The following is a 25,663-nucleotide window of genomic DNA, read 5'->3' as shown; positions in this document are numbered from 1 at the left end:
TTGACTCACAGTAAAAAATTGAGCGAAGTAACTTTGCCATTTATTTGATAGTTGATATGTAGACATTTGTAAAATGGCCACCGTGTAGTCTTGCTTTGTATGATTTTGTTTTGGCTTTCTCATTTACCTTTTCATCAAGGTCTATGTAATTAATTAAAAGGTAGACTAACTAATTAAAAGGCAGACTAACTAAATGGATTCCAATTTCCAATTGCGTATTATTAACTGAATATGAATGTTTTCTTCCGTCCCTGTCCTGATCATCTCTGTTTACAGCATGTGGTGGTCATATGTAAGTTCATCATCGCCTGGTTTGTTCCCAGCGTTCCCTTGGATGTTAAGAATCAAAGGCTCTTTGATAAACTCAACAGGTTGAAGGAAGAGCTCAGGTAAGGTTTCAAAGGGAGGGGGAATATTACAGGAAATGTTCAAAGTTTACCAGGAAACTACCATAATTATGGTATCGTTCCAAGGATTTTATGTAATCTATCACAAGACATTCTTTTGAGTACTTCAGATTAACACAGGTGTCTGTAATTGTCTCTGGCCCTCTGTGTGGCCTTATCACATGTACAATATATAAAATAATTTAATAAGATGATTTTAAAATAAAAAATAGAATGACAAAGCTGTAAAACATTAACCTAAATATAATACCATTTGGCGTTTTAATATTTTAATATCCTTTATATATTTTTTTACACATTTATTTAACTGTCAATATGTATTTGTTGTCAATGCTTTGGCGTCAAACTGGTTGTGAAAAAAGTGAATAGTTGGAAGAGTTTCAGAGTTAATTGAAAATAATGCCATTGTTGATTATATGTATATATATAAAAAAAATCATTAAATAGGCTATTTTCTCTTGAACCATATGGTCTATCTACTAGAAACTCATTGACAATATAAAAAATGAATAATATATGTTAATACATTTTCTAAAAGTGATTTAAATTACCAAAGTTACGATAGATTGACATATATTTTCTGTTAATTATCAAAATGACAGAAGATTCCGGTAACTTTGGTAAATTACCTGTAGCTTTGGAGCCCTAAACTCAGGTAATCTGATACTGTAGACATATAGCCATATGTGGTAACAAAAAATGACCTGCAAGGTACGTAAATAGAAGTTTTAATGTATTTAGAGTGTTAAATTGTTATACTAAGGAATTATATATCTATTAGTGCCTATATAGAGCATTTTAATACACTATGTATACCTTATGAGGCCTTATAAATGTGCTTATAATGCATTCTGAAGAGGATATATATATATATAGGAAGTCTTACCCTATATAACCTTTTGTCAAATTCAGCATTTGCTATTGCTAAATGTCTCTTTCCCTCCTATGTTGTTCAGAATTAAAGAATGTACTTGTGGTCCTTACAGCTCATCGGAGGTATGACAACATCGCCACAGTGTTTGGAGCATTCTAATGTTGACATAGTGATGTCTGAAAACACATGGACACAGTATCCGCTCAGATGTGATTACCAGCACTATGGAGGACATGTTTGTGTGTGGAGAGAGGGAGAGAGAGAGGGAGAGGGAGAGGGAGAGGGAGAGAGAGAGGGAGAGGGGGAGAGAGAGAGGGAGAGAGAGAGAGAGAGAGAGAGGGAGAGGGGGAGAGATAGAGAGAGCGCTTATCGCCTGGGTTTTATTGGTTTGTATTTGTTGTTTTTGTGTCAGATGATGTCAGAGTGCTGGCCATGTGACTTCTGACCCTAGATGTAGTTATTGTTTCTTATAAGAGAGAAAAATATATATAAAATATTGTCTTAATGTAAACAGACAACACCTCTAGATGTTATTATTTTTTATATATTTCATGAAGTTGCACTATTTTTTTGTTTGTTTTGTTGTTGCTGTTAAATCATCTTGTTTATCGTTCAGTACAGGCATGTTGTGGCATGGTATGCAACATAGTGGTATGTTATGTTATAGTGAGATACTTATGTTTATCAACTGTGGACAGGAAATGTAATATATTATTTTAAGCACTGAGATATGATTCATGTTATGAGACATAACACATTCACTTTAACTTAACGAAAGAGACACCGTTGTTTATTTATGTACTACCAATGACCTACAGGGTAGCCTAGTGGTTAGAGCGTTGGGCCTCTAACTGAAAGGTTACTAGATCAAATCGCTGAGCTGAAAAGTTTTAAAAAATCTGTAATTCTGCCTCTGAACAAGGTAGTTAACCCACTGTTCCCCGGTAGGCTGTCATTGTAAATATGAATTTGTTCTTAACTGACTTGCCTAGTTAAATAATGGATAAAATAAATATGTTAAATAAAACATAGCTTTGTACCTGGATGGATGGGGGGCCGAGTCATGTTAAGGACTGTGAACTCAGTCACATTACTTATTTTTTTTATACAGTATATTCAATGTAACTTGATAATTGTTCTAATTAAAAACCCTGTTCAGACTCAGCGTTCATTACGAGGACTGCTGTAAAAGGTAAGCAGATAGCCCACAGTACTTCTGATAGTTTACTGTTGGCTATAGGCCGATCCTAAAAAATAATGAGAAAATGTTGTTGCTTTTTGGTCTTAATTTAAGGTTAGGGCTAGTAATTAGGGTTAACATTGTGGTAAATGTTAGAGTTAAAGTTAGGTTTAAAATCAGCTTTTATGCTTTTATAATTTTTAAAACTACGTGGTTTCCATGTTAGTCATTTAGCAGACACAACTTACAGTAGTGAGTGCATACATTTTCATATATATATTTTTCATACTTGAGCCCCGTGTGAATTGACCTCACCACCCATGCATTCTAAGGGCCATGCTCTAGCAATTAAACTACACGGGATTATTCTAGACTACTAGTTATTTTGTTTGTGGTTAAAATGAAGAAATAAGATTCAAGTTAATGTCACGTTTATTCGGCTATTACGATAACATCAAGTGGTTAATAGATCTGCAGCACAGAGAAGAGAGAAACAAGGAACAGAGAAACAAAAACATCACATTTCACCAAAATATAGCTGATGCAGAGGGTGTGCAGTGAGTTCGATAAAGATGGATTTAAGGCTTTACTTCAGGCTAAGAGCAGTGAATACATTTACCAAAATAATTAACATTTGAGCCACGTGGTAAACAGAATTCCCTGGGACAAGCACTGTAATCAGAAAATGCGTGTGTATTAATTGATTTAAGCTTATAGGCTTTATACATATTTTTCTGATGAAAGTATTGCCAACCATGAACCTGAAAATGTTTGACTGGCCATGGGTAGGCTATGAATAAAATATGTTAAACGTGCCCCCCCACGGGTGAGAAATGGTTATGGATTGACACTAGTCCCCAGTCACCACGCTCACCTTTGGTCGACGTATCAAACTGCGTAGGGAATATGTCGTTTGGAGAGCTTTTGTACATCGGCAAGACGACACCGAGACATCAGATTAGGATGTTGTTGCCTGGCCGACGTATAAACGATGTAGAAATGTAGAATGTAGACCCTCTACATTCTTCTGCAAGATGTCTTGCCAATGTGCCTAACGCTCTCTCCATACTACATCTCCCAGGTGTATCATGTATACATCGTGTGTACATCCTTCCAGCCAGGATCTCCTCCCATGTGTAGGATCCCTTGCCGTCCAGGATGTCCTCCCATGTCCAGTCCTCTCTTTCACGCTGCTTGGTCCTTTGGTGGTGGGTAGTTCTGTCACGCTCGTCGAAAGGAATGGACCAAGGCGCAGCGTGTTGAGCGTACATTTTAGTTTATTAAATGTCGCCAAAAAAAACAAGAAAATAACAAAGGAACGTAAAGCTACGTAGTGATCGCAGGCCACTACACATAGACAACTACCCACCAATACAGGTGGGAAAAGGCAACCTAAGTATGGTTCTCAATCAGAGAGAACGATAGACAGCTTCCTCTGATTGAGAACCACACCCGGCCAAACACACAGAAATACAAATCATAGAAAAAAGAACATAAATGCCCACCCAAATCACACCCTGACCAAACCAAAATAGAGATATAAAAAGCTCTCTACGGTCAGGGCGTGACAATTAGCCAATCTTTATCTGCCATTTTCTCAAAATGACATGTTCCCAGTGCGCCAATTCATTTTTCAGTCTTCAAAGGATGTACATTCACATTATTCCACACACAGGTTCTTAGGTCTTACAGTCAGACTAATACAGAGGCTTTTTTTGATGTCTTATGTCGTTTCGATTTTTAAGTGTAATCTTATCTGTAAATATATGCAAAATGACAATATTTTGATAAACTGTTCTGTTAAAGTATGACCATTATCACAATAAAATACAACAAACAGTCTGCCTTGAAGCAATGTCTCGTTGTAAGGGTTGCGGAACTGGTGGCAGTGAAGTCAGACGCAGGAGAGCAGAAATAGGTAATAAACGGAGCAGTTTAATTCAAACCCACGGCAATACAAAAGAACCTACATGGGTACAAAACCCGACGCGCACCAGTAACATACAGTACAAGCACTTACAAACAAACAATTCCACACAAGGACATGGGGGGGGGGGGGGCAGAGGGTTAAATACACAACAATTAATGAGGGAAATGGAAACCAGGTGTGTAAGAAAACAAGACAAAACAAATGGAAAATGAAAAGTGGATCGACGATGGCTAGAATACCAGTGACGCCGACCGCCGAACACCGCCCGAACAAGGAGAGGAAACGACTTCGGTGGAAGTCGTGACAGTTGTAAAAACTGATTCTCGTAATATGCAAATTAGCGCATATTTAAAGAGAGTGTGCCTCATTTGCATATTTTAATTTGAAAATAAATACAACTTGTAAGACAAAAAATATTGTATTTATGTATACTTTTCAGGTGTTCAGTGTTACGCCAGAATAGTCTCTAGCAAATTTATAAATTGTAATAAAAAGGTCTATGCATTCAGAATGATAGTTTAGCCTACAGTGATCTGCACAGGTTGTTGATGACAAATATGAAACGAAAGTGTTTGGTTACTCAGCGATCAGAGGTTTAACTACTTGCCTCAGGGCATGTTTCACTATGAGAGGTTTATCTAGTTTCCCCAGGGCAGGTTTCACCCCAGCCTACTCATTACCAATAGTTAATATGTTGACAAACTGGTCATTAAAGAGAGAGAGAGATCTCTTAGAGCTCTGGGTGTGTTTGTACTGTATTTGTCCTGCTGTGTTTCCCATTCAAATCAAACTTTATTTGTACAAGTGCTGAATACAACAGCTGTAGACCTTACACTGAAATCCTTACTTACAAGCCCTTAACCAACAATGCAGTTTTAAGACAAAAATAAGTGTTAAGTAAAAAATGTAAGTAACAAATAATTAAAGAGCAGCAGTAAAATAACAATAGCGAGACTATATACAGGGGGTACCGGCACAGAGTCAATGTGCGGGGGCACCGGTTAGTCGAGGTAATTGAGGTAATATGTACATATAGGTAGAGTTAAAGTGACTATGCATAGATAATAAACAGAGAGGATAGATTGATGCTGATACTAAATGGATCTGTTGTTGCCCTTTATGGCATGATATGCAGGACCAGTTAATATTAGCACTTTTAACAGGCTAGTTAACAATAAAATGTTATAGACCAACTCTTATGTTTTTATCGGTTAAACTTTTAGAATTGTTCAAAACAGGCAGTAGAAAGACAAATCTTTCAGTGGAAAGACAAGGAACTTTACGGACCAAAATGTTCTGGTTTTCCCAGCCGTATGCCAATGACTGAACGGTTGACCACAGGAAATGCCCCCCCCCCCCCCCCCCCCCCCCCCCCCCATAAAAAAAAAAAAAAACACTTTCTGTAATGGAACTCTTGAAAATTGTAATAGTAGAATGCACAGGGTACAATTTCTAAATTGGGTAGTGCATCATCAGTTTTCCTCGTCTTGTCATTGCAGACCTTAGACTCTTAGAGAGCTATAACTTATCAGAAATGTCCAGATCAATTAGCCCATGTCAGCTAACGTTTTTTAGATAGGTTTTCTTAGCCCATAGATTTTGTTGTAATGTTTGAGTCAATGGTTTTTATGATCTAAGCAATTTAATACATAATCTAGAACAGGGATGGGCAACTTTGATCGGGGTGGGGGCCACAAAAAGTCTGATCTCATCAGCGGCCACGTACCCACATCCACACCCACACATAGTCAGAGCCGGCCCTAGCCTTTTTGGGGGCCCTAAGCAACATTTTGTTTCTCCCACAAGGCAAGCAAAACATTTTAGAGGCCCCGTCTTAAGAGCGGAGAGAAAAATGTTAAGTTTTTGACTTAATATCCTGCAAATCTACACATTTTGCAATGGGGCGGAGAGAAGATTTAGCAATTTTACAACAAAATTTACTGCAATTCTACACATTTTGCCATAGAATGGAGAGAAATATTTGAAGTTTTTAATATGATATCTGAGTGAAAGTGACTAAGAAAATCTAAGGATATACACTGAGAGTCGGGAAGCAAGTTCAGGAAGTGAATACATTTAATAAATACACGAACACAACAAGAAACACCAACACCGACATGACCGGTCGCCTCCACTGAGGCGCAGAAACCTGACGAACCGGTTGAGGAGTGAGAGCCTGACGAGCCGGCTGAGACCTCCCTGGTGCTTCCCTTTGTTGAGTCGTCATTCTCTAAGGATGTACGCTGAGAGTCGGGAAGCAAGTTCAGGGAGTGAATACATTTAATAAATAAACAAACACAACAAGAAACACCAACGGCACACCGACATGACACAGATGCAGAAACAATGACGACTGGGGAAGAAACCAAAGGGAGTGACATATAAAAGGCAGGTAATCAAGGAGGTGATGGAGTCCAGGTAAGTGTCATTATGCGCAGATGCACGTAACGATGGTGACAGGTGTGCGCCGTAACGAGCAGCCTGGTGACCTAGAGGCTGGAGAGGGAATACACGTGACAGAAAATCAACGGGGGCGACACGTTCGGTAATTCGACCATGATTACTACAAGTTTAGATAGCTGGCCGCTTGACTAATTTATCAATCTAAAAAATGTTAGCTGACGTGCTAATTGCGTGACTGCCAGTGACTGAAATAACAAGAGAAAAACTGCTGATGCAAACTAATTTTGAAATTGCACCTTGTGTATTCTACTATTCTGACCTACAAAAGGGGGGCCGCCAATTGCCCATCCCTAATCTAGAACAAACCAAATCACATTTTATTTCAAATAACATTTTATTTGTCACATGCGCTGAATACAACAGGTGTATGTAGACCTTACCGTGAAATGCTTACAAGCCTTTAACCTCTCTAGGGGGTGTGGGACGCTACCGTCCCACCTGGCCAACATCCAGTGAAATTGCAGAGCGCCAAATTCAAAAACAGAAATACTCATTATAAAAATTCATAAAACATACAAGTGTTATTACATCGGTTTAAAGATTAACTTCTTGTTAATCCAACCACGGTGTCAGATTTCAAAAAGGCTTTACGGCAAAAGCATACCATGCGATTATCTGAGAACAGTGCCCAGCAGACAAATCATTACAAACAGTTACCAGCAAAGTAGAGGAGTTACACAAGTCAGAAATAGTGATAAAATTAATCACTTACCTTTGATGAACTTCATATGGTTGCACTCACAAGACTCCCATTTCCTCAATAAATGTTTGTTTTGTTCGATAAAGTCCCTCTTTATATCCAAAAACCTCTGTTTTGTTCGCGCGTTTTGTTCAGTAATCCACAGGCTCAAAGGCAGTCACAACAGACAGACGAAAAATCCGAAAAGTATCAGTAAAGTTCGTAGAAACATGTCAAACAATGTTTATAATCAATCCTCAGGTTGTTTTTAGTCATAATAACCAATAACATTTCAACCGGACAAAAGCTTCATCAATATAAAAGGAAAACAAGAAAGGCGTATTCTCGGTATCGTGCATGAAAAACCTCTGGGACACTGCAGGGTCCACTCATTCAGACTGGTCTTACTATCTCATTTTTCAGAATACAAGCCTGAAACAAGTTCTAAAGACTGTTGACATCTAGTGGAAGCCATAGGAAGTGCAATTTGAGTCCTAAGTCAATGGATACTGTAATGGCATTCAATAGAAAATTACAAAAATAATAAAATCCCACTTCCTGGATCGATTTTTCTCAGGTTTTCGCCTGCCATATCAGTTCTGTTATACTCACAGACATTATTTTAACAGTTTTGGAAACTTTAGAGTGTCTTCTATCCATATACACCAATTATATGCATACCCTAGCTTCTGGGCCTGAGTAGCATGTAGTTTACTTTGGGCACGCTTTTCATCCGGAGGTGAAAATAGTGCCCCCTACCCTAATGAAGTTTCACCAACAATGCAGAGTTTTTAAAAAGTAAGTAAGAAAAATGTGCTAAATAAACTAAAGGAAAAATAGTAACACAATAAAATAAAAATAACGAGACTATATACAGGGGGTACCGGTACCAAGTCAATGTTCGGGGGTACAGGTTAGTTGAGGTAATTGAGGTAATATGTACATGTAGGTAGGGGTAAAGTGACTATGCATAAATAATAAACAGAGGTTACCAGCAGTGTATATGAAGAGTGTGAAGGAATGTGAAGGTATGCACAGTTGGAAGTTGGACGTTTACATACACTTAGTTTAGAGTCATTAAAACCCGTCTTTCAACCGCTCCACAAATTTCTTGTTAACAAACTATAGTTTTGGCAAGTCGGTTAGGACATCTACTTTGTGCATGACACAAGTCATTTTCCCAACAATTGTTTACAGACAGATTATTTCACTTATAATTCACTGTATCACAATTCCAGTGGGTCAGAAGTTTACATACACTAAGTTGACTGTAACTTTAAACAGCTTAGAAAATTCCAGAAAAGGATGTCATGGCTTTCGAAGCTTCTGATAGGCTAATTGATATAATTTGAGTCAATTGGAGATGTACCTGTATTTCAAGGCCTACCTTCAAACTCGGTGCCTCTTTGCTTGATATCATGGGAATATCAAAAGAAATCAGCCAAGACTTCAGAAAATAAATTGTAGACCTCCACAAGTCTGGTTCATCCTTGGGAGCAATTTCCAAACGCCTGAAGGTACCACGTTCATCTGTACAAACAATAGTACGGAAGTATAAACACCATGGGACCACGCAGCCGTCATACCGCTCAGGAAGGAGACGCGTTCTGTCTCCTAGAGATGAACGTACTTTGGTGAGATGAACGTACTTTGGTGCGAAAAGTGCAAATCAATCCCAGAACAACGGCAAAGGACCTTGTGAAGATACTGGAGGAAACAGGTACAAAAGTATCTATATCCACAGTAAAACGAGTCCTATATCGACATAACCTGAAAGGCCGCCCAGCAAGGAAGAAGCCACTGCTCCAAAACCGCCATAAAAAAGCCAGACTACGGTTTGCAACTGCACATGGGGACAAAGATCGTACTTTCTGGAGAAATGTCCTCTGGTCTGATGAAACAAAAATAGAACTGTTTGGCCATAATTACCATTGTTATGTTTGGAGGAGAAAGGAGGAGGCTTGCAAGCCGAAGAACACCATCCCAACCATGAAGCACGGGGGTGGCAGCATCATGTTGTGGGGGTGCTTTGCTGCAGGAGGGACTGGTGCACTTCACAAAATAGATGGCATCATGAGGGAGGAAAATTATGTGGATATATTGAAGCAACATCTCAAGACATCAGTCAGGAAGTTAAAGCTTGGTCGCATATGGGTCTTCCAAATGGACAATGACCTCAAGCATACTTCCAAAGTTGTGGCAAAATGGCTTAAGGACAACAAAGTCAAGGTATTGGAGTGGCCATCACAAAGCCCTGACCTCAATCCTGTAGAAAATGTGTGGGCAGAACTGAAAAAACATGTGCGAGCAAGGAGGCCTACAAACCTGACTCAGTTACACCAGCTCTATCAGGAGGGATGGGAAAATATTCACCCAAATTATTGTGGGAAGCTTGTGGAAGGCTACCCAAAACATTTAACCCAAGTTAAACAATTTAAAGGCAATGCTACCAAATACTAATTGAGTGTATGTAAACTTCTGACCCACTGGGAATGTGATGAAAGAAATAAAAGCTTAAATAAATAATTATCTTTATGATTATTCTGACATTTCACATTCTTAAAATAAAGTGGTGATCCTAACTGACCTAAGACAGGGAATTTGTACTTGGATTAAATGTCAGGAATGGTGAAAAACTGAGTTTAAATGTATTTGGCTAAAGTGTATGTAAACGTCTGACTTCAACTGTATGTGTGTGTCGTCAATATGCCTGGGTGTGTGTGTGTCTGTGTGTTGGAGTGTCAGTGTAGTATGTGTGAGTGTGTGGTTAGAGTCCAGTGAGTTTACATTGAGCCTGTGCAAGAGAGGCAGTGCAAAACAATCACAATAAAATAAAAGGGGATCAATGCAAACAAGTGTAGCTGCTTCTGTCCGGGTCTAAAAGCAGACTGGTGCACATTATTAACAATAGAATGAGAAGTTAGAAAAGTTCTTCGCTGAGAGTTGGCCAGAGATTCTAAAACTTTGGAAAGGCAAGATAACTTGGACGTTCAATCAATCAAATCAAATGTTTTGATAGAGCCCTTTTTTATACAGAAACCCCCTGAGAGCAAGCAATGCAGATGTAGAGACACGGTGACTTGGGAAAAAATTCCCTAGAAAAAGCAGGAACCTAGGAAGAAACCTAGAGAGGAAGCAGGCTCTGAGGGGGGTGGCCAGTCCTCTTCTGGCTGTGCCGGGTGGAGATAAGAGTACAGATAAGAGTGTTCTTCAAGAGACAGTACATTGGACGGTAGTTATCTAAGTAAAAAGGATCTCTGTCGGGGGAGGACATGTGCCACTTTCCCGGACTTAGAGATAACACCAGAAACAAATGTCAAGGGAAAAAATCTAGGTTAATGATTCTGCAATAAGTGGGGCAGAGAGCTGCAGTAAGAAGAGATCAGGAGGATCAGGCCCTGTGTTTTTTTTAACATAGATTTTTAGCAAGGCACTTAGTACATCATATAGATATAAAATGGTTGAAATTAAAATAGAGAATGTGTATCTGGTAGTGCGTCGTTCCCTACAGTCTGTTTGGAGGTGAATAAAGCACTCCCTCTACTGGTATAACCAGAGATAGACATCTTCATTTCTCAAATGTCTGAAGGACTGCCAGTCAGACTAGTATCAGTCAATCTTAGCCCAAGCTAAATTTATTTTCTGTAATTTTCCAGTGTTTCATCTATCCTTTACTCTTAGTTTTTTATATGGAGCATGATTATCTGCAACAGTGTTAAATAGAGAAGTGAAACAAGTTAGAGCCTGATCCGAGTCAGCGATAGAGGACACACCCTCCAAGTCACACAACCCGCAGATCAGACATGAAAATGTTGCTCATTCAAATTCCTAAAATGTTTCTTTGTAATAATATGTGGGCGGGGTTTAGGTAGTTCAGCATTTCTTACGCAGGAAATGAGACAAGGTTCACTGAGCACAATAGCAAAGATTCCAGTGGCAGTATATTTAGATTTTTAAGCGTGTTTGAAGTTGGGGCGTGTTGGTTTAGTTATAGTTATAGTTAGGCTGAAAGATATCTGTAATGAGCTAAATCTATCTGATACTGGCATCAACCAATCCAGATTAAAATCACCCAATATTAATAATTCACATTTAGCATAGTAACTCAGATTTAATCATTCAGATTTAGCATAGTATCTCAGATTTAATCATTCAGATTTAGCATAGTAACTCAGATTTAATCATTCAGATTTAGCATAGTAACTCAGATTTAATCATTCAGATTTAGCATAGTAACTCAGATTTAATCATTCAGATTTAGCATAGTAACTCAGATTTAATAATTCAGATTTAGCATAGTAACTCAGATTTAATAATTCAGATTTAGCATAGTAACTCAGATTTAGCATAGTAACTCAGATTTAATAATTCAGATTTAGCATAGTAACTCAGATGTAATAATTCAGATTTAGCATAGTAACTCAGATTTAATAATTCAGATTTAGCATAGTAACTCAGATTTAATAATTCAGATTTAGCATAGTAACTCAGATTTAATCCTTCAGATTTAGCATAGTAACTCAGATTTAATAATTCAGATTTAGCATAGTAACTCAGATTTAATAATTCAGATTTAGCATAGTAACTCAGATTTATTAATTCAGATTTAGAGCACAAGGTAGAGCCGAGGGAGGGCGATACATTTCCACTAGTGCCAGATCTATAACCATTATAACCAGCCAGATACACATCAGAATTCGGCATAGACTTCTTTAACCAAAATTCCATAATAATCAGAATGTCCGCGTTGGTTTGAGAAGACAGAGTTGCAATAAAATATTTTTTTCTAAATCAAACTTCTAGCATTTATATCAATCAGCACAAAGTCGCAGCTGCAGGATTTCAGATCAGACGGAGTCTCTAAAATAACCATGCTATGTTCAGCAGGTAATCCTCTGTTTCAAGATACCATAGGGCTGGCTTGAATTGGTATAGATACAAGATTTCCCAGGACTGTACCTTAAGCCCTATGCCTCAAACGAGGACATGACTTAAAACAAGAGTCAATGAGGGTTACCTGTTGAGGGCCAGGACTGAAATCCCGGTACTAATTACTTAGTTACTATGTAGACTACGTAGTAGTTACTATGTAGACTATGTAGTAGTTATTATGTAGACTATGTAGTAGTTACTATGTAGACTATGTAGTAGTTACTATGTAGTAGTTACTATGTAGACTATGTAGTAGTTGCTATGTAGACTATGTAGTAGTTGCTATGTAGACTATGTAGTAGTTGCTATGTAGACTATGTAGTAGTTGCTATGTAGACTATGTAGTAGTTACTATGTAGACTATGTAGTAGTTACTATGTAGACTATGTAGTAGTTACTATGTAGTAGTTACTACGTGGACTATGTAGTAGTTGCTATGTAGACTATGTAGTAGTTACTATGTAGACTATGTAGTAGTTACTATGTAGACTATGTAGTAGTTACTATGTAGACTACGTAGTAGTTACTATGTAGACTATGTAGTAGTTGCTATGTAGACTATGTAGTAGTTGCTATGTAGACTATGTAGTAGTTACTATGTAGACTACGTAATAGTTACAATGTAGACTATGTAGTAGTGACTCTGTAGTAGTTAGTATATAGTAGTTAGTATGTAGTAGTTAATAAATAGTAGTTAATATGTAGTAGTAGTTAGTATATAGTAGTTAATAAATAGTAGTTAATATGTAGTAGTAGTTAGTATATAGTAGTTAGTATATAGTAGTTACTATGTAGTAGTGACTATGTAGACTATGTAGTAGTGACTCTGTTGTAGTTCGTATATAGTAGTTAGTATGTAGTAGTTAATAAATAGTAGTTAAAATGTAGTAGTTAGTATATAGTAGTTAGTATATAGTTGTTAGTATGTAGTAGTACTGTAGTATGAAGTAGTTAACATATAATAGTTAGTATATAGTAGTACTGTAATATGTAGTAGTTAGTATATAGTAGAACTGTAGTATGTAGTAGTTAGTATATAGCAGACCTGTAGTATGTAGTAGTTAGTATATAGTAGAATTGTATTATGTAGTAATTAGTATATAGTATAACTGTAGTATGTAGTAGTACTGTAGTATATAGTAGAACTGTAGTATGTAATAGTACTGTAGTATATAGTAGAACTGTAGTATGTAGTAGTTGGTATGTAGTAGAACTGTAGTATGTAGTAGTTAGTATGTCGTAGAACTGTAGTATGTAGTAGTTAGTATATAGTAGAACTGTAGTATGTAGTAGTTAGTATATAGTAGAACTGTAGTATGTAGTAGTTAGTATATAGTAGAACTGTAGTATGTAGTAGTTAGTATATAGTAGAACTGTAGTATGTAGTAGTTAGTTTGTAGCAGAACTGTAGTTTGTAGCAGAACTGTAGTATGTAGTAGTACTGTAGTATATAGTAGAACTGTAGTATGTAGTAGTAATGTAGTATATAGTAGAACTGTAGTATGTAATAGTGCTGTAATATATAGTAGAACTGTGGTATGTAGTAGTTAGTATGTAGTAGAACTGTAGTATGTAGTAGTTTGTATATAGTAGAAATGTGGTATGTAGTAGTTAGTATGTAGTAGACCTGTAGTATGTAGTAGTTCGTATGTAGTAGAACTGTGGTATGTAGTAGTTAGTATATAGCAGACCTGTAGTATGTAGTAGTTAGTATGCAGTAGAATTGGAATATGTAGTAGTTAGTATATAGTAGAACTGTAGTATGTAATAGTACTGTAGTATATAGTATAACTGTAGTATGTAGTAGTTCGTATATAGTAGACCTGTAGTATGTAGTAGTTAGTCTATAGTAGAATTGTAGTATGTAATAGTACTGTAGTATATAGTATAACTGTAGTATGTAGTCGTTAGCATGTAGTAGTTAGTATATAGTAGTTTGTATGTAGTAGTTAGTATATAGTAGTTACTACATAGTAGTTAGTATGTAGTAGTACTGTAGTATGTAGTAGTTAACATGTAATAGTTACTATGTAGTAGTACTGTAATATGTAGTAAAACTGTAGTATGTTGTAGTTAGTATATAGTAGAACTGTAGTATGTAGTAATTGGTATATAGTATAACCATAGTATGTAGTAGTACTGTAGTATATAGTAGAACTGTAGTATGTAATAGTACTGTAGTATATAGTAGACCTGTGGTATGTAGTAGTTAGTATGTAGTAGAACTGTAGTATGTAGTAGTTAGTATGTGGTAGAACCGTAGTATGTAGTAGTGCTGTAGTATATATTTGAACTGTAATATGTAGTAGTTAGTTTATAGTAGAACTGTAGTATGTAGTAGTACTGTAGTATGTAGTAGTTAGTAGATAGCAGTACTGTAGTATGTAGTAATTAGTATATAATAGTTAATATATAATAGGTAGTATGTAGTAATACCGTAGTATGTAGTAGTTAGTATTTAGTAGTTAGTATATAGTATGTAGTTAGTATATACTACCCCATGACTAACCCTAACTGAGCCCTAACCCTTACCACCCAGACCCTCTTCCAGGACGATAAGGACCCCATGCTCACCCTAAACCCAGACTACCTGGACTGTCGCCCTGACCCAGACCCTGCAGGAGACATGGGACTGCCTGGCATTGTGTCCTTGGACCTAAAGCATATTGGATTGGGATAGATAGTGTAATGTAGTGGACAACAAAATTACAAAGTGAATAGTTCGTATTCATGCACAGTATCCACATTAATGATATTGGTAAGTGCTTGTCTAGCTAGAATAATCAGCTGTGACAGCGCGGTTGGTAAGATTGAGGGTTCATTTGGACTTTAACCTTCTCCCTTCCTCTCGCCTGCGGTCCAGAGATGCCTCTCCCTGTCAACAAGGCCTTGACGTCTAGAGCTGCTGTGGTCCAGGGCTGCCTCTCCCTGTCTACAAGGCCTTGACGTCCAGAGCTGCTGTGGCTCAGGGCTGCCTCTCCCTGTCAACAAGGCCCTGACGTCCAGAGCTGCTGTGGTCCAGGGCTGCCTCTCCCTGTCAACAAGGCCTTGACGTCCAGAGCTGCTGTGGTCCAGGGCTGCCTCTCCCTGTCAACAAGGCCTTGACGTCCAGAGCTGCTGTGGTCCAGGGCTGCCTCTCCCTGTCAACAAGGCCTTGACGTCCAGAGCTGCTGACGTCCAGAGCTGCCTCTCCCTGTCTACAAGGCCTTGACGTCCAGACCTGCTGTGGTCCAGGGCTGCCTCTCCCTGTCAACAAGGCCTTGACGTCCAGAGCTGCTGACGTCCAGAGCTGCCTCTCCCTGTCTACAAGGCCTTGACGTCCAGACCTGCTGTGGTCCAGGGCTGCCTCTCCCTGTCAACAAGGCCCTGACGTCCAGACCTGCCTCTCCCTGTCTACAAGGCCCTGACGTCCAGAGCTCCTGTGTTACCTATCTTCAACCTCTAACCCTGCACCCCATGACTGAGCCAAACACCGTCAGATATAGATGTCTCGGACCTGGGATTACGCAACTATGGGGCTCGCGATGACTTCTACTGCCTGGCCACAGAGGACGACATCTGAAGAAGAAGAGGAAGAAGAAGCCCTACTCTTCAGAAGGAAACACTCTAATTCATCATGTTGTTTTTTATTCAGTCTATGAAATGCAGTTATATTCTCTCTCCAACAGTATCTGTTACTTCATAGTGTATATTTCCACATTTAAGGAAGTGTTACATTTGTATAATATGACTAATCTTGTTCTTTGGATAATTAAAAAAATGTATCAGTGATTTATTCAATTTGTGCATATTTTACATTTTTAATTTGCATATTATTTATCGATTTACTTTTCTATCTAAAGTTTGATTTAAATTATTATTTCAGCTAAAAACATTAAAGACAGTTTTGTCCGATCTGACATCAGCCAAAGCGCAAACAAGACCACAGTAGCCTGCTTATCCCCCCCCCCGGCAACTACAAGTGTGGCATTTGTACTCAATGTCAGTACACCAAACATATGAAAAGTTTCTTGTACCCATCAGTTGTAATTCTCGCAATGCGATCTATGTGATTCGCTGCCCGTGTGGTTTATTTTACCCAGGAGAAACTTCACGGGAGTTACTACGGTAGAATGTGTGAGCACCGAAATGCCTTTCAGCTGCTGACTCCAGCAGCCCGGTGGACCTCTTTTGTTTTGGAATAGAACAAATCAGTAAAACCAAACGCGGTGTTGACAAACACCGATAAAAGTCCAGAGACACGTTCTGGATCCATTGCTTAGATACTTTAGTCCCCAGAGGTCTTAAAATTTCTTCGGGGTCGGTGTCCTGTCCACAGGATGGTTGAGCTAGCGTAGGCTAATACGATTAGCATGAGGTTGTAAGTAAAAAGAACATTTCCCGGGACATAGACATATCTGATATTGGCAGGAAGCTTAAATTCTTGTTAATCTAACTGCACTGTCGAATTTACAGTAGCTATTACAGTGAAAGAATACCATGCTATTGTTTAAGGAGAGTGCACAGTTATGAACTTGACAAGTTATTAATAAACCAATTAGGCACATTTGGGCAGTCTATACAACATTTTGAACATAAATGCAATGGTTCATTGCGTCTAAAATGTTTTTTCTCGTGGCCAAAATCTAAATTGCAACTGGGCTGGAGTAATACATTATGGCCTTTCTCTTGGATTTCAAAGAGGATGGTACAAAAAAAAGCCACAAAAAAAACGTTTTTCTTTGTATTATCTTTTACCAGATCTATTGTGTTATATTCTCCTACATTCCTTTCACATTTCCACAAACTTCAAAACTTTCAAATGGTATCAAGAATATGCATATCCTTGCTTCAGGTCCTGAGCTACAGGCAGTTAGATTTGGGTAAGTCATTTTAGGTGAAAATTGGAAAAAGAAGGGGCGGATCCTTAAGAGGTTTTAATCTAGAGAAGAGATGCTTTTGTGAAGGGCCTCATCCCTTTGTTGGTTCAGTGACCACACCCCTATTTGCACTTCTTGTTTACACATGGAGGGAGATTACTAGGCCGCCATTGTAAATAAGAATTTGTTCTTAACTGAAGTGCCTAGTTTAAATAAAGTTTTCACAAGCTCACTAAGTCTTTGTCCAAACCAGTTGTTAGACCTCTTTGCCTAAGCTTTTAATGTTTTTTGTTGTTATCCCTAGTTTTGCTTAGACCTGTTGTATATTTTTCAAAACCTAACATATTTAACATGTATTACATACTGTTTTAGTAGTTGTATATCAATTCCACGTACTGCAGTTGAAAAAAGCTTTGTCAAGTTGTCCAATTGTTGTTTATTGGATTCGGTCCTGTATTTCAACACCAGGTGGAGACATTGATCACACCACACCCTGAGCACCAACCTGTATAGGCTACCATTACTGTCTCTCATTAGCACCACCAGCTAAAGAGAGTTTTGTCCCTAATTGTCTTCCCAATGACCTATATGAACTTGTCCATTCTCTGTGCGATTATTTTAATAAAAAAGGCCATTGAAGGCCCGAAACGTCAATCTTTTAAACTTGTCTAATAAAACGATGTATGTTTAACGGTGAGTGAGCGTTGTGCCATTTTTCTTGTCCAATTATCATTTAAATTAAATGTTTTGAAGGACCTTATGTATACAACTGCACATGCTATTATATGCCATTTCTAAGATCACTATACAGTACTGTATGTGTATAGTACTGTATGTGAAACAGATGTTTGAAGATTTTGAGAAATTCACTTAGTGTATTCTGTGATTTATGGTTTAAATTCGATGTGTAAATACTTTCAATGTGATTTCATATTTGTGTTAAAAACTATTAAAAAAATCGATTGAAATATTAAAGTCAAAAGCTAATCCATCCTGTAGGGGTATTTATTTACTGGTGTTTACATTACATACAACATATTCTCCAGCCCACTTTATATTTTGCTATTGATAATCCTCTGATCTTCTTTCTCCAGAAATTACTTTTCTCTCACCTGCAGAGGGCAGGTGAACTGCAGACCTGAATCGATGTCTCAATGTCCTCTTCTCTCCCAGTGTTCTATAATCTCAATGTCCTCGTCTCTCCTAGTGTTCTATAATCTCAATGTCCTCTTCTCTCCTAGTGTTCTATAATTTCAATGTCCTCTTCTCTCCTAGTGTTCTATAATCTCAATGTCCTCTTCTCTCCTAGTGTTCTATAATTTCAATGTCCTCTTCTCTCCTAGTGTTCTATAATCTCAATGTCCTCTTCTCTCCTAGTGTTCTATAATCTCAATGTCCTCTTCTCTCCTAGTGTTCTATAATCTCAATGTCCTCTTCTCTCCTAGTGTTCTATAATCTCAATGTCCTCTTCTCTCCTAGTGTTCTATAATTTCAATGTCCTCTTCTCTCCTAGTGTTCTATAATCTCAATGTCCTCTTCTCTCCTAGTGTTCTATAATTTCAATGTCCTCTTCTCTCCTAGTGTTCTATAATTTCAATGTCCTCTTCTCTCCTAGTGTTCTATAATTTCAATGTCCTCTTCTCTCCTAGTGTTCAATAATCTCAATGTCCTCTTCTCTCCTGGTGTTCTATAATTTCAATGTCCTCTTCTCTCCGAGTGTTCTATAATCTCAATGTCCTCTTCTCTCCTGGTGTTCTATAATTTCAATGTCCTCTTCTCTCCTAGTGTTCTATAATCTCAATGTCCTCTTCTCTCCGAGTGTTCTATAATCTCAATGTCCTCTTCTCTCCTAGTGTTCTATAATCTCAATGTCCTCTTCTCTCCTAGTGTTCTATAATGATCCTTAAAAAGGAAGGAGGGCCAGATATACATTTCTGCATAGGAAGGTAGGTTGGGCCTGTATTGGTGGGTGGAGGAAGTGGTAGGAGTGATAATGGGGTTGTGGTACTGTAGGTAGTGCCAGATATAAGGAGGTAGGGTACAAGGGAGAGGGTGTAAGGAGGTAGGGTACAAGGGAGAGGCTGTAGGGAGGGAGGGTACAGGTGAGAAGGTGTGGTTGGGCCAGATATAAGGGTTAGTCCAGTAGGTTGGGCCAGATATAAGGGTTGGCAGTAGGTTGGGCCATATAAGGGTTAGTCTAGTAGGTTGGGCCAGTTATAAGGGTTAGTCCAGTGGGTTGGGCCAGATATAAGGGTTAGTCCAGTAGGTTGGGCCAGATATAAGGGTTGGCAGTAGGTTGGGCCAGATATAAGGGTTAGTCCAGTAGGTTGGGCCAGATATAAGGGTTAGTCCAGTAGGTTGGGCCAGATATAAGGGTTAGTCCAGTAGATAGGGACATATATAAGGGTTAGTCTAGTAGGTTGGGCCAGATATAAGGGTTAGTCCAGTAGATAGGGACATATATAAGGGTTAGTCTAGTAGGTTGGGCCAGTTATAAGGGTTAGTCCAGTAGGTTGGGCCAGATATAAGGATTAGTCCAGTAGGTTGGTTCAGATATAAGGGTTAGGGGTTAGTCCAGTTGGTTGGGCCAGATATAAGGGTAAGTCCGGTAGGTTGGGCCAGATTTAAGGGTTAGCCCAGTAGATTGAATGAAATATGAAACATGAAATATTGAAAGGTGAGGAAAGTGTACGATAGGAGTTGAACAGTAGTCTGTCTATATAGTAGTCTATACAGTTACCAGTGGCGTCCGGTGACGTTTAAGATGGAGTACTACTATTTTTTTAATGAGCATGGCCTTATTTCTATTACAGCACATTGGATGACTGTCATTCATATTCCATTTACCCAGTTCAATGTAACATAGATAGGTTTAGACTACTACATGATACTCTAATGTTCCCTATACTCATCATGAGGTTGCTACAACCTAGACTACGAATGAAAGTTTACAACGTAGGTGCACAGGTCGAAAGAAATTTTAGTAATCAAGGTGGCAGACAGTGACACATTCAATATCGCCTTGCACACTCTTGCCTGCATCTAGCTGATCTAGGGTGTAATCATTAGTTCAACAGTTGCAAACAAGAGTTTCTATTGGACAAATCCAGGTATGTTTATTCTCGTTTCGTTCCATTTGCTTCCATTTAAGAAATGTTTTTCAACAGAATCAGCGGAATGAATACACCCTTGATCACACGCAAACACAGTTCACTTTTATAGTGTACAGTCAGTAAGCAGTTTAGCAGTTACACCGACAGGCCCCTTGGCAATAAATTAATAAAACCAAAAGCTTACCTTGACTTGGAAGAGTTCCGGTGTTGGATAGCCATAGCCAGCTAGGTAACATTGCATCCCTCTCTGTTTGAGTAGGCTAAACTAGCTAGCTGCATTCGCTAACTAAAACATATTAAATGTAGCTAGGTCTCACTCTCTCTTGCTTCGCCTTCATTAAAAAAAATGTATTTGTTCAAAACTGTTCATCTATTGTCTTTCTCTCTCTTTGAGACAACTACTCACCACATTTTATGCTGCAGTGCTAGCTAGCTGTAGCTTATGCTTTCAGTACTAGAATCGTTCTCTGATCCTTTGATTGGGTGGACAACATGTCAGTTCATCCTGCAAGAGCTCTGATAGGTTGAAGGTCGTCCTCCGGAAGTTTTCATAATTACAGTGTAGGTCTATGGAAGGGGGTGAGAACCATGAGCCTCCAAGGTTTTCTATTGAAGTCAATGTCCCCAGAGGAGGACGGCAGCTAGCTGTCCTCTGGCGAAACCATGGTGCTACCCTACAGAGTGCTGCTGAGGCTACTGTAGACCTTCATTGCAAAACAGTGTGTTTTGTTATTATTTGGTGACGTGAATACATTTAGTATAGTTTTATCTAAAAATATATATTTTTTTGTTTCACAAAAAAAAACACATCTGCAAATCACTGATGAGGATGGTCCTATTCTGATGAGCCTCCACTGAAATCTACCCTAATACTCCTCACTAATCATAACTACAGAAGCCTCTAGTTTGGGTCTCCACATTTCATATCTGCAAGTTATAATTACCAGCATTTCATAAACTTCACTGAAAAGGTGATATGTTGATATGTTTCAGTTAGCTGCCATGTGACTAGTTTCACATTTGTCTCCAGCGATCAGAAGGTAAACTAGATCTAAAACAATTGTATTTTATATTTACAATCCACTTTTCCAAACAGTTTACTCATTTACCTCTTATCAATTGCTCTTATCCATCGGCCCCATAGAGCAGTTATTTAGGAAGCAAGTTGATTTGTAGATCAGTCAGTCTGTCAGAATTGATGCTCTCAAAACACGGTCTTCTGCATGGAGCACAAATGCTGTTACGAAAGAGCAGAAGTTTTTCCTGAACACATGACCTGACCAGGTAAAACTAAGGCCCAGAGTTTTTCATATAGTATTTAATGAATATGAAGATGAATATGTATGAACTTTCCAATTTGTAAGTCGCTCTGGATAAGAGCGTCTGCTAAATGACTTAAATGTAAATGTAAATGTAATGCATGTCCAATGTATTGTTTGTTCACTAAAACATCCTGACCCTGGTTGATGTGAAACCTCAAAACAACATCTATTTTCTATTCTCATACTCAATAACAAAACTCCTTCATTGACGTCAGCTTTATTAGTTACAAACGATGCAGATTTTATTCGACCTGCAGTTAACAGTTAAAAAGCACATTGTAAAAATAGTTGATTATTTTTTCATATCGTAAATGGAAATAAGAATGGTCTCATAGTCTAATGATGGACACAAAGCAGTTCTCTGTCTTCTCTATGAAGTAAATAAATGTGTAAGCCACTGTGTAAAGCTTTAAAAGCAATCGCATGATTCCCTTTCTGAGTCATAATTGTAGGTCATTCATGCAGGTGTCAGTAGTTCAGTTTTTCCACACATCCATAAAAACATACATTCAGTTCTAATTTACAACTCATTATAACGCTCAGTGATACACTGGTTTATAACTCATTATAACGCTCAGTGATACTCTGGTTTATAACTCATAACTCAGTGATACTCTGGTTTATAACTCATAACTCAGTGATACTGTGGTTTATAACTCATAACTCAGTGATACTCTGGTTTATAACTCAGTGATACTCTGGTTTATAACTCATAACTCAGTGATACTCTGGTTTATAACTCATAACTCAGTGATACTGTGGTTTATAACTCATAACTCAGTGATACTCTGGTTTATAACTCATAACTCAGCGATACTCTGGTTTATAACTCATAACTCAGTGATACTCTGGTTTATAACTCATAACTCAGTGATACTGTGGTTTATAACTCATAACTCAGCGATACTCTGGTTTATAACTCATAACTCAGTGATACTGTGGTTTATAACTCATAACTCAGTGATACTCTGGTTTATAACTCATAACTCAGTGATACTCTGGTTTATAACTCATTATAACTCAGTGATACTCTGGTTTATAACTCATAACTCAGTGATACTGTGGTTTATAACTCATAACTCAGCGATACTCTGGTTTATAACTCATAACTCAGTGATACTCTGGTTTATAACTCATAACTCAGTGATACTCTGGTTTATAACTCATAACTCAGTGATACTGCGGTTCATAACTCATAACTCAGTGATACTCTGGTTTATAACTCATAACAACTCAGTGATACTCTGGTTTATAACTCATAACTCAGTGATACTCTGGTTTATAACTCATTATGACTCAGTGATACTGTGGTTCATAACTCAGTGATACTGTGGTTTATAACTCATTATAACTCAGTGATACTCTGGTTTATAACTCATTATAACTCAGTGATACTCTAGTTTCTGTCTGAGAAATAACTAACACCAAACTAATACAAAACACAATGAACAACATCAATATTTCAACCCTTCAGCAAAAGTAAAAGCACCATTGATAGGAAACCATCCCTTTTACCATCCCTTTTACTAGCAGTTTTGTGTTGTTTTGTGACAATGGCCATACGTGTAGGCTATACAGCACAAACTGATCTGGGACCAGGGTTAACAAAATGGGGGCCTGAAGACTTTGGGATTGTGTCAAACCAACGCTTGCTAAGGCAGGAGAAACGAGTCATAGCATTATTGGTTACAGCAGAGTGACTGGTTGCATTGAGAAAAAAGTCCCTGATTCCACCATATAGAACATACAGCATTCAAGCTACAGCATTGAATACATATCATATTACATTCAACTTATAGCATTGAATATATATTAAATTCAACATATAGCATTGAATATATATATTAAATTCAACATATAGCATTGAATACATATGGTATTCAAGCGCACAAGGAAAAGGGTGTCCGTTATCATCATAGTCCACCATTAAGGTCGTTCCTAAACAGGTTCCATCTTTGTTGTCACTTGCACTGTAGTATAGTTCATCCAACTCCATGTGTGCGTAAGTAGGAAGTAGCCCAAGGAGCAATGTTTTCAGTTGTACAGACCAGTCTTTGACCACTGAAGTGTTCAGATACGTTTCCAGCCGCTTGGCAGAAGGAGAGAGAGAGACATTGCATCTGTTCCTTTTTTTTTAGATTGTCATGTCTGCAAAGTCTGGTCGTGTGAACCCTTTCTGTAAAACACAAACATGAGAGACATTTTGTCAGGGCATATAATCAAAGTATGTATTAAACTGTTAGCTTTGTCCCAGATCTGTTAGTCCAGAATGACAATGACAACTGTGTATAACCCCTTGAATTAAGAAAAATGTAATTTTTGTCAACTCCGTAAAACATTAACTCCATCAGTGCTGAAAGATCTGATCGAATTTTTATGTTTTCATTTTTCATATTTTACAAATGTTTGTAATTGAACAAAAAAAATGTAGAGGCAAAAATTTGAGGTCTGTGTTGAGTATTTGTTGTTAATTCAAATCACTGACTAACCGCCAGTGATAGAGGAAAACAAAGACCTCAGAGGAAAACAAAGACCTCAGAGGAAAACAAAGACCTCAGAGGAAAACAAAGACCTCAGAGGAAAACAAAGACCTAAAAACTCTCTTTTGGTATTTGTTTCATTAGTCCATTGTTGCAAAATGCAGCAAAATGTATTATACAGTATGGGGACGATTTCTGTATTTTGAAAACGTGATTGCTGACAAACAAAACATTTTGGGACTATGCCAACAAAGGACTAATGAAACAAATACCAAATTAGAGTTTTTGGGTGGACTTTTCCTTTAAGATCGATTACTTTGTCACATCAAACAATGGAAGTATATTCTGTGCTAGGCCTAAGGGATAATGTTTGCTTTATAAATGTTGTTTTATGTTCAAAATATAGAAAAACATGCCAAAATGTTTTTAATAGTGCTATAAAACATTGTATTACATATTTGAATAATCTCATGTTAGAATTAAACAATCAAGGCCTTTAAACACTTGTTGGTGTCTGACAGAGTTGACATACACTACCGGTCAAACGTTTTAGAACACCTACTCATTCAAGAGTTTTTCTTTTTACTATTTTCTACATTGTAGAATAATAGTGAAGACATCAAAACAATGAAATAACATATATGGAATAATATAGGACCCAAAAAAGGGTTAAATAAATCAAAATATATTTTAGGTTTCAGATTCTTCAAATTGCCACCCTTTGCCTTGATGACAGCTTTGCACACTCTTGGCATTCTCTCAACCAGCTTCATGAGGTAGTCACCTGGAATGCATTTCAATTAACAGGTGTGCCATGTTAAAAGTTAATTTGTGGACGTCCTTTCCTTCTTAATGCGTTTGAGCCAATCAGTTGTGTTGTGACAAGGTAGGGGGGGGGGGGGGGGGGGGGGTATACAGAAGATAGCCCTATTTGGTAAAAGACCCAAGTCCATATCATGGCAAGAACAGCTCAAATAAAGAAAGAGAAATTACAGTCCATCATTACTTTAAGACATGAAGGTCAGTCAATAGGGAACATTTCAAGAACTTTGTGCAGTCGCAAAAACCATCAAGCACTATGATGAAACTGGCTCTCATGAGGACCGCCACAGGAAAGGAAGACCCAGAGTTACCTCTGCTGCAGAGGATAAGTTCATTAGAGTTACCAGCCTCAGAAATTGCCGCCCAAATAAATGCTTCACAGAGTTCAAGTAACAGACACAACTCAACATCAACTGTTCAGAGAAGACTGTGTGCTTCTACACCTGCATTGCTTGCTGTTTGGGGTTTTAGGCTGGGTTTCTGTACAGCACTTTGAGATATCAGCTGATGTAAGAAGGGCTATATAAATACATTTGATTTGATTTGTGTGAATCAGGCCTTCATAGTCGAATTGCTGCAAAGAAACCACTACTAAAGGACAA

The 25,663-nt window shown here is 38.0% G+C and overlaps 2 protein-coding genes across 2 annotated transcripts in view; one reads left to right on the top strand and one right to left on the bottom strand.

Moving 5' to 3' along the window:
- The window catches only part of LOC120051660 (anoctamin-9-like), a 52,477-nt gene extending 37,332 nt beyond the window's left edge, over positions 1-15,145 (top strand). The window contains exons 22-24 of the mRNA XM_038998552.1: positions 277-389; positions 1,364-1,403; positions 15,005-15,145. Of these exons, the coding sequence (XP_038854480.1) occupies positions 277-389; positions 1,364-1,403; positions 15,005-15,145 (294 nt within the window). The remainder of the gene's footprint in view (positions 1-276; positions 390-1,363; positions 1,404-15,004) is intronic.
- A 6,821-nt stretch (positions 15,146-21,966) lies between these two features.
- LOC120051659 (plakophilin-3-like) overlaps positions 21,967-25,663 on the bottom strand; it is a 72,550-nt gene continuing 68,853 nt past the window's right edge. The window contains exon 17 of the mRNA XM_038998551.1: positions 21,967-23,935. Coding sequence (XP_038854479.1) covers positions 23,894-23,935 — 42 coding nt within the window. The 3' untranslated portion in view covers positions 21,967-23,893. The remainder of the gene's footprint in view (positions 23,936-25,663) is intronic.

Source organism: Salvelinus namaycush, chromosome 8 (genome assembly GCF_016432855.1).
Source record: "Salvelinus namaycush isolate Seneca chromosome 8, SaNama_1.0, whole genome shotgun sequence".
NCBI classification, from domain to species: domain Eukaryota; kingdom Metazoa; phylum Chordata; class Actinopteri; order Salmoniformes; family Salmonidae; genus Salvelinus; species Salvelinus namaycush.
This window is presented reverse-complemented; position numbering and strand designations above follow the sequence as displayed.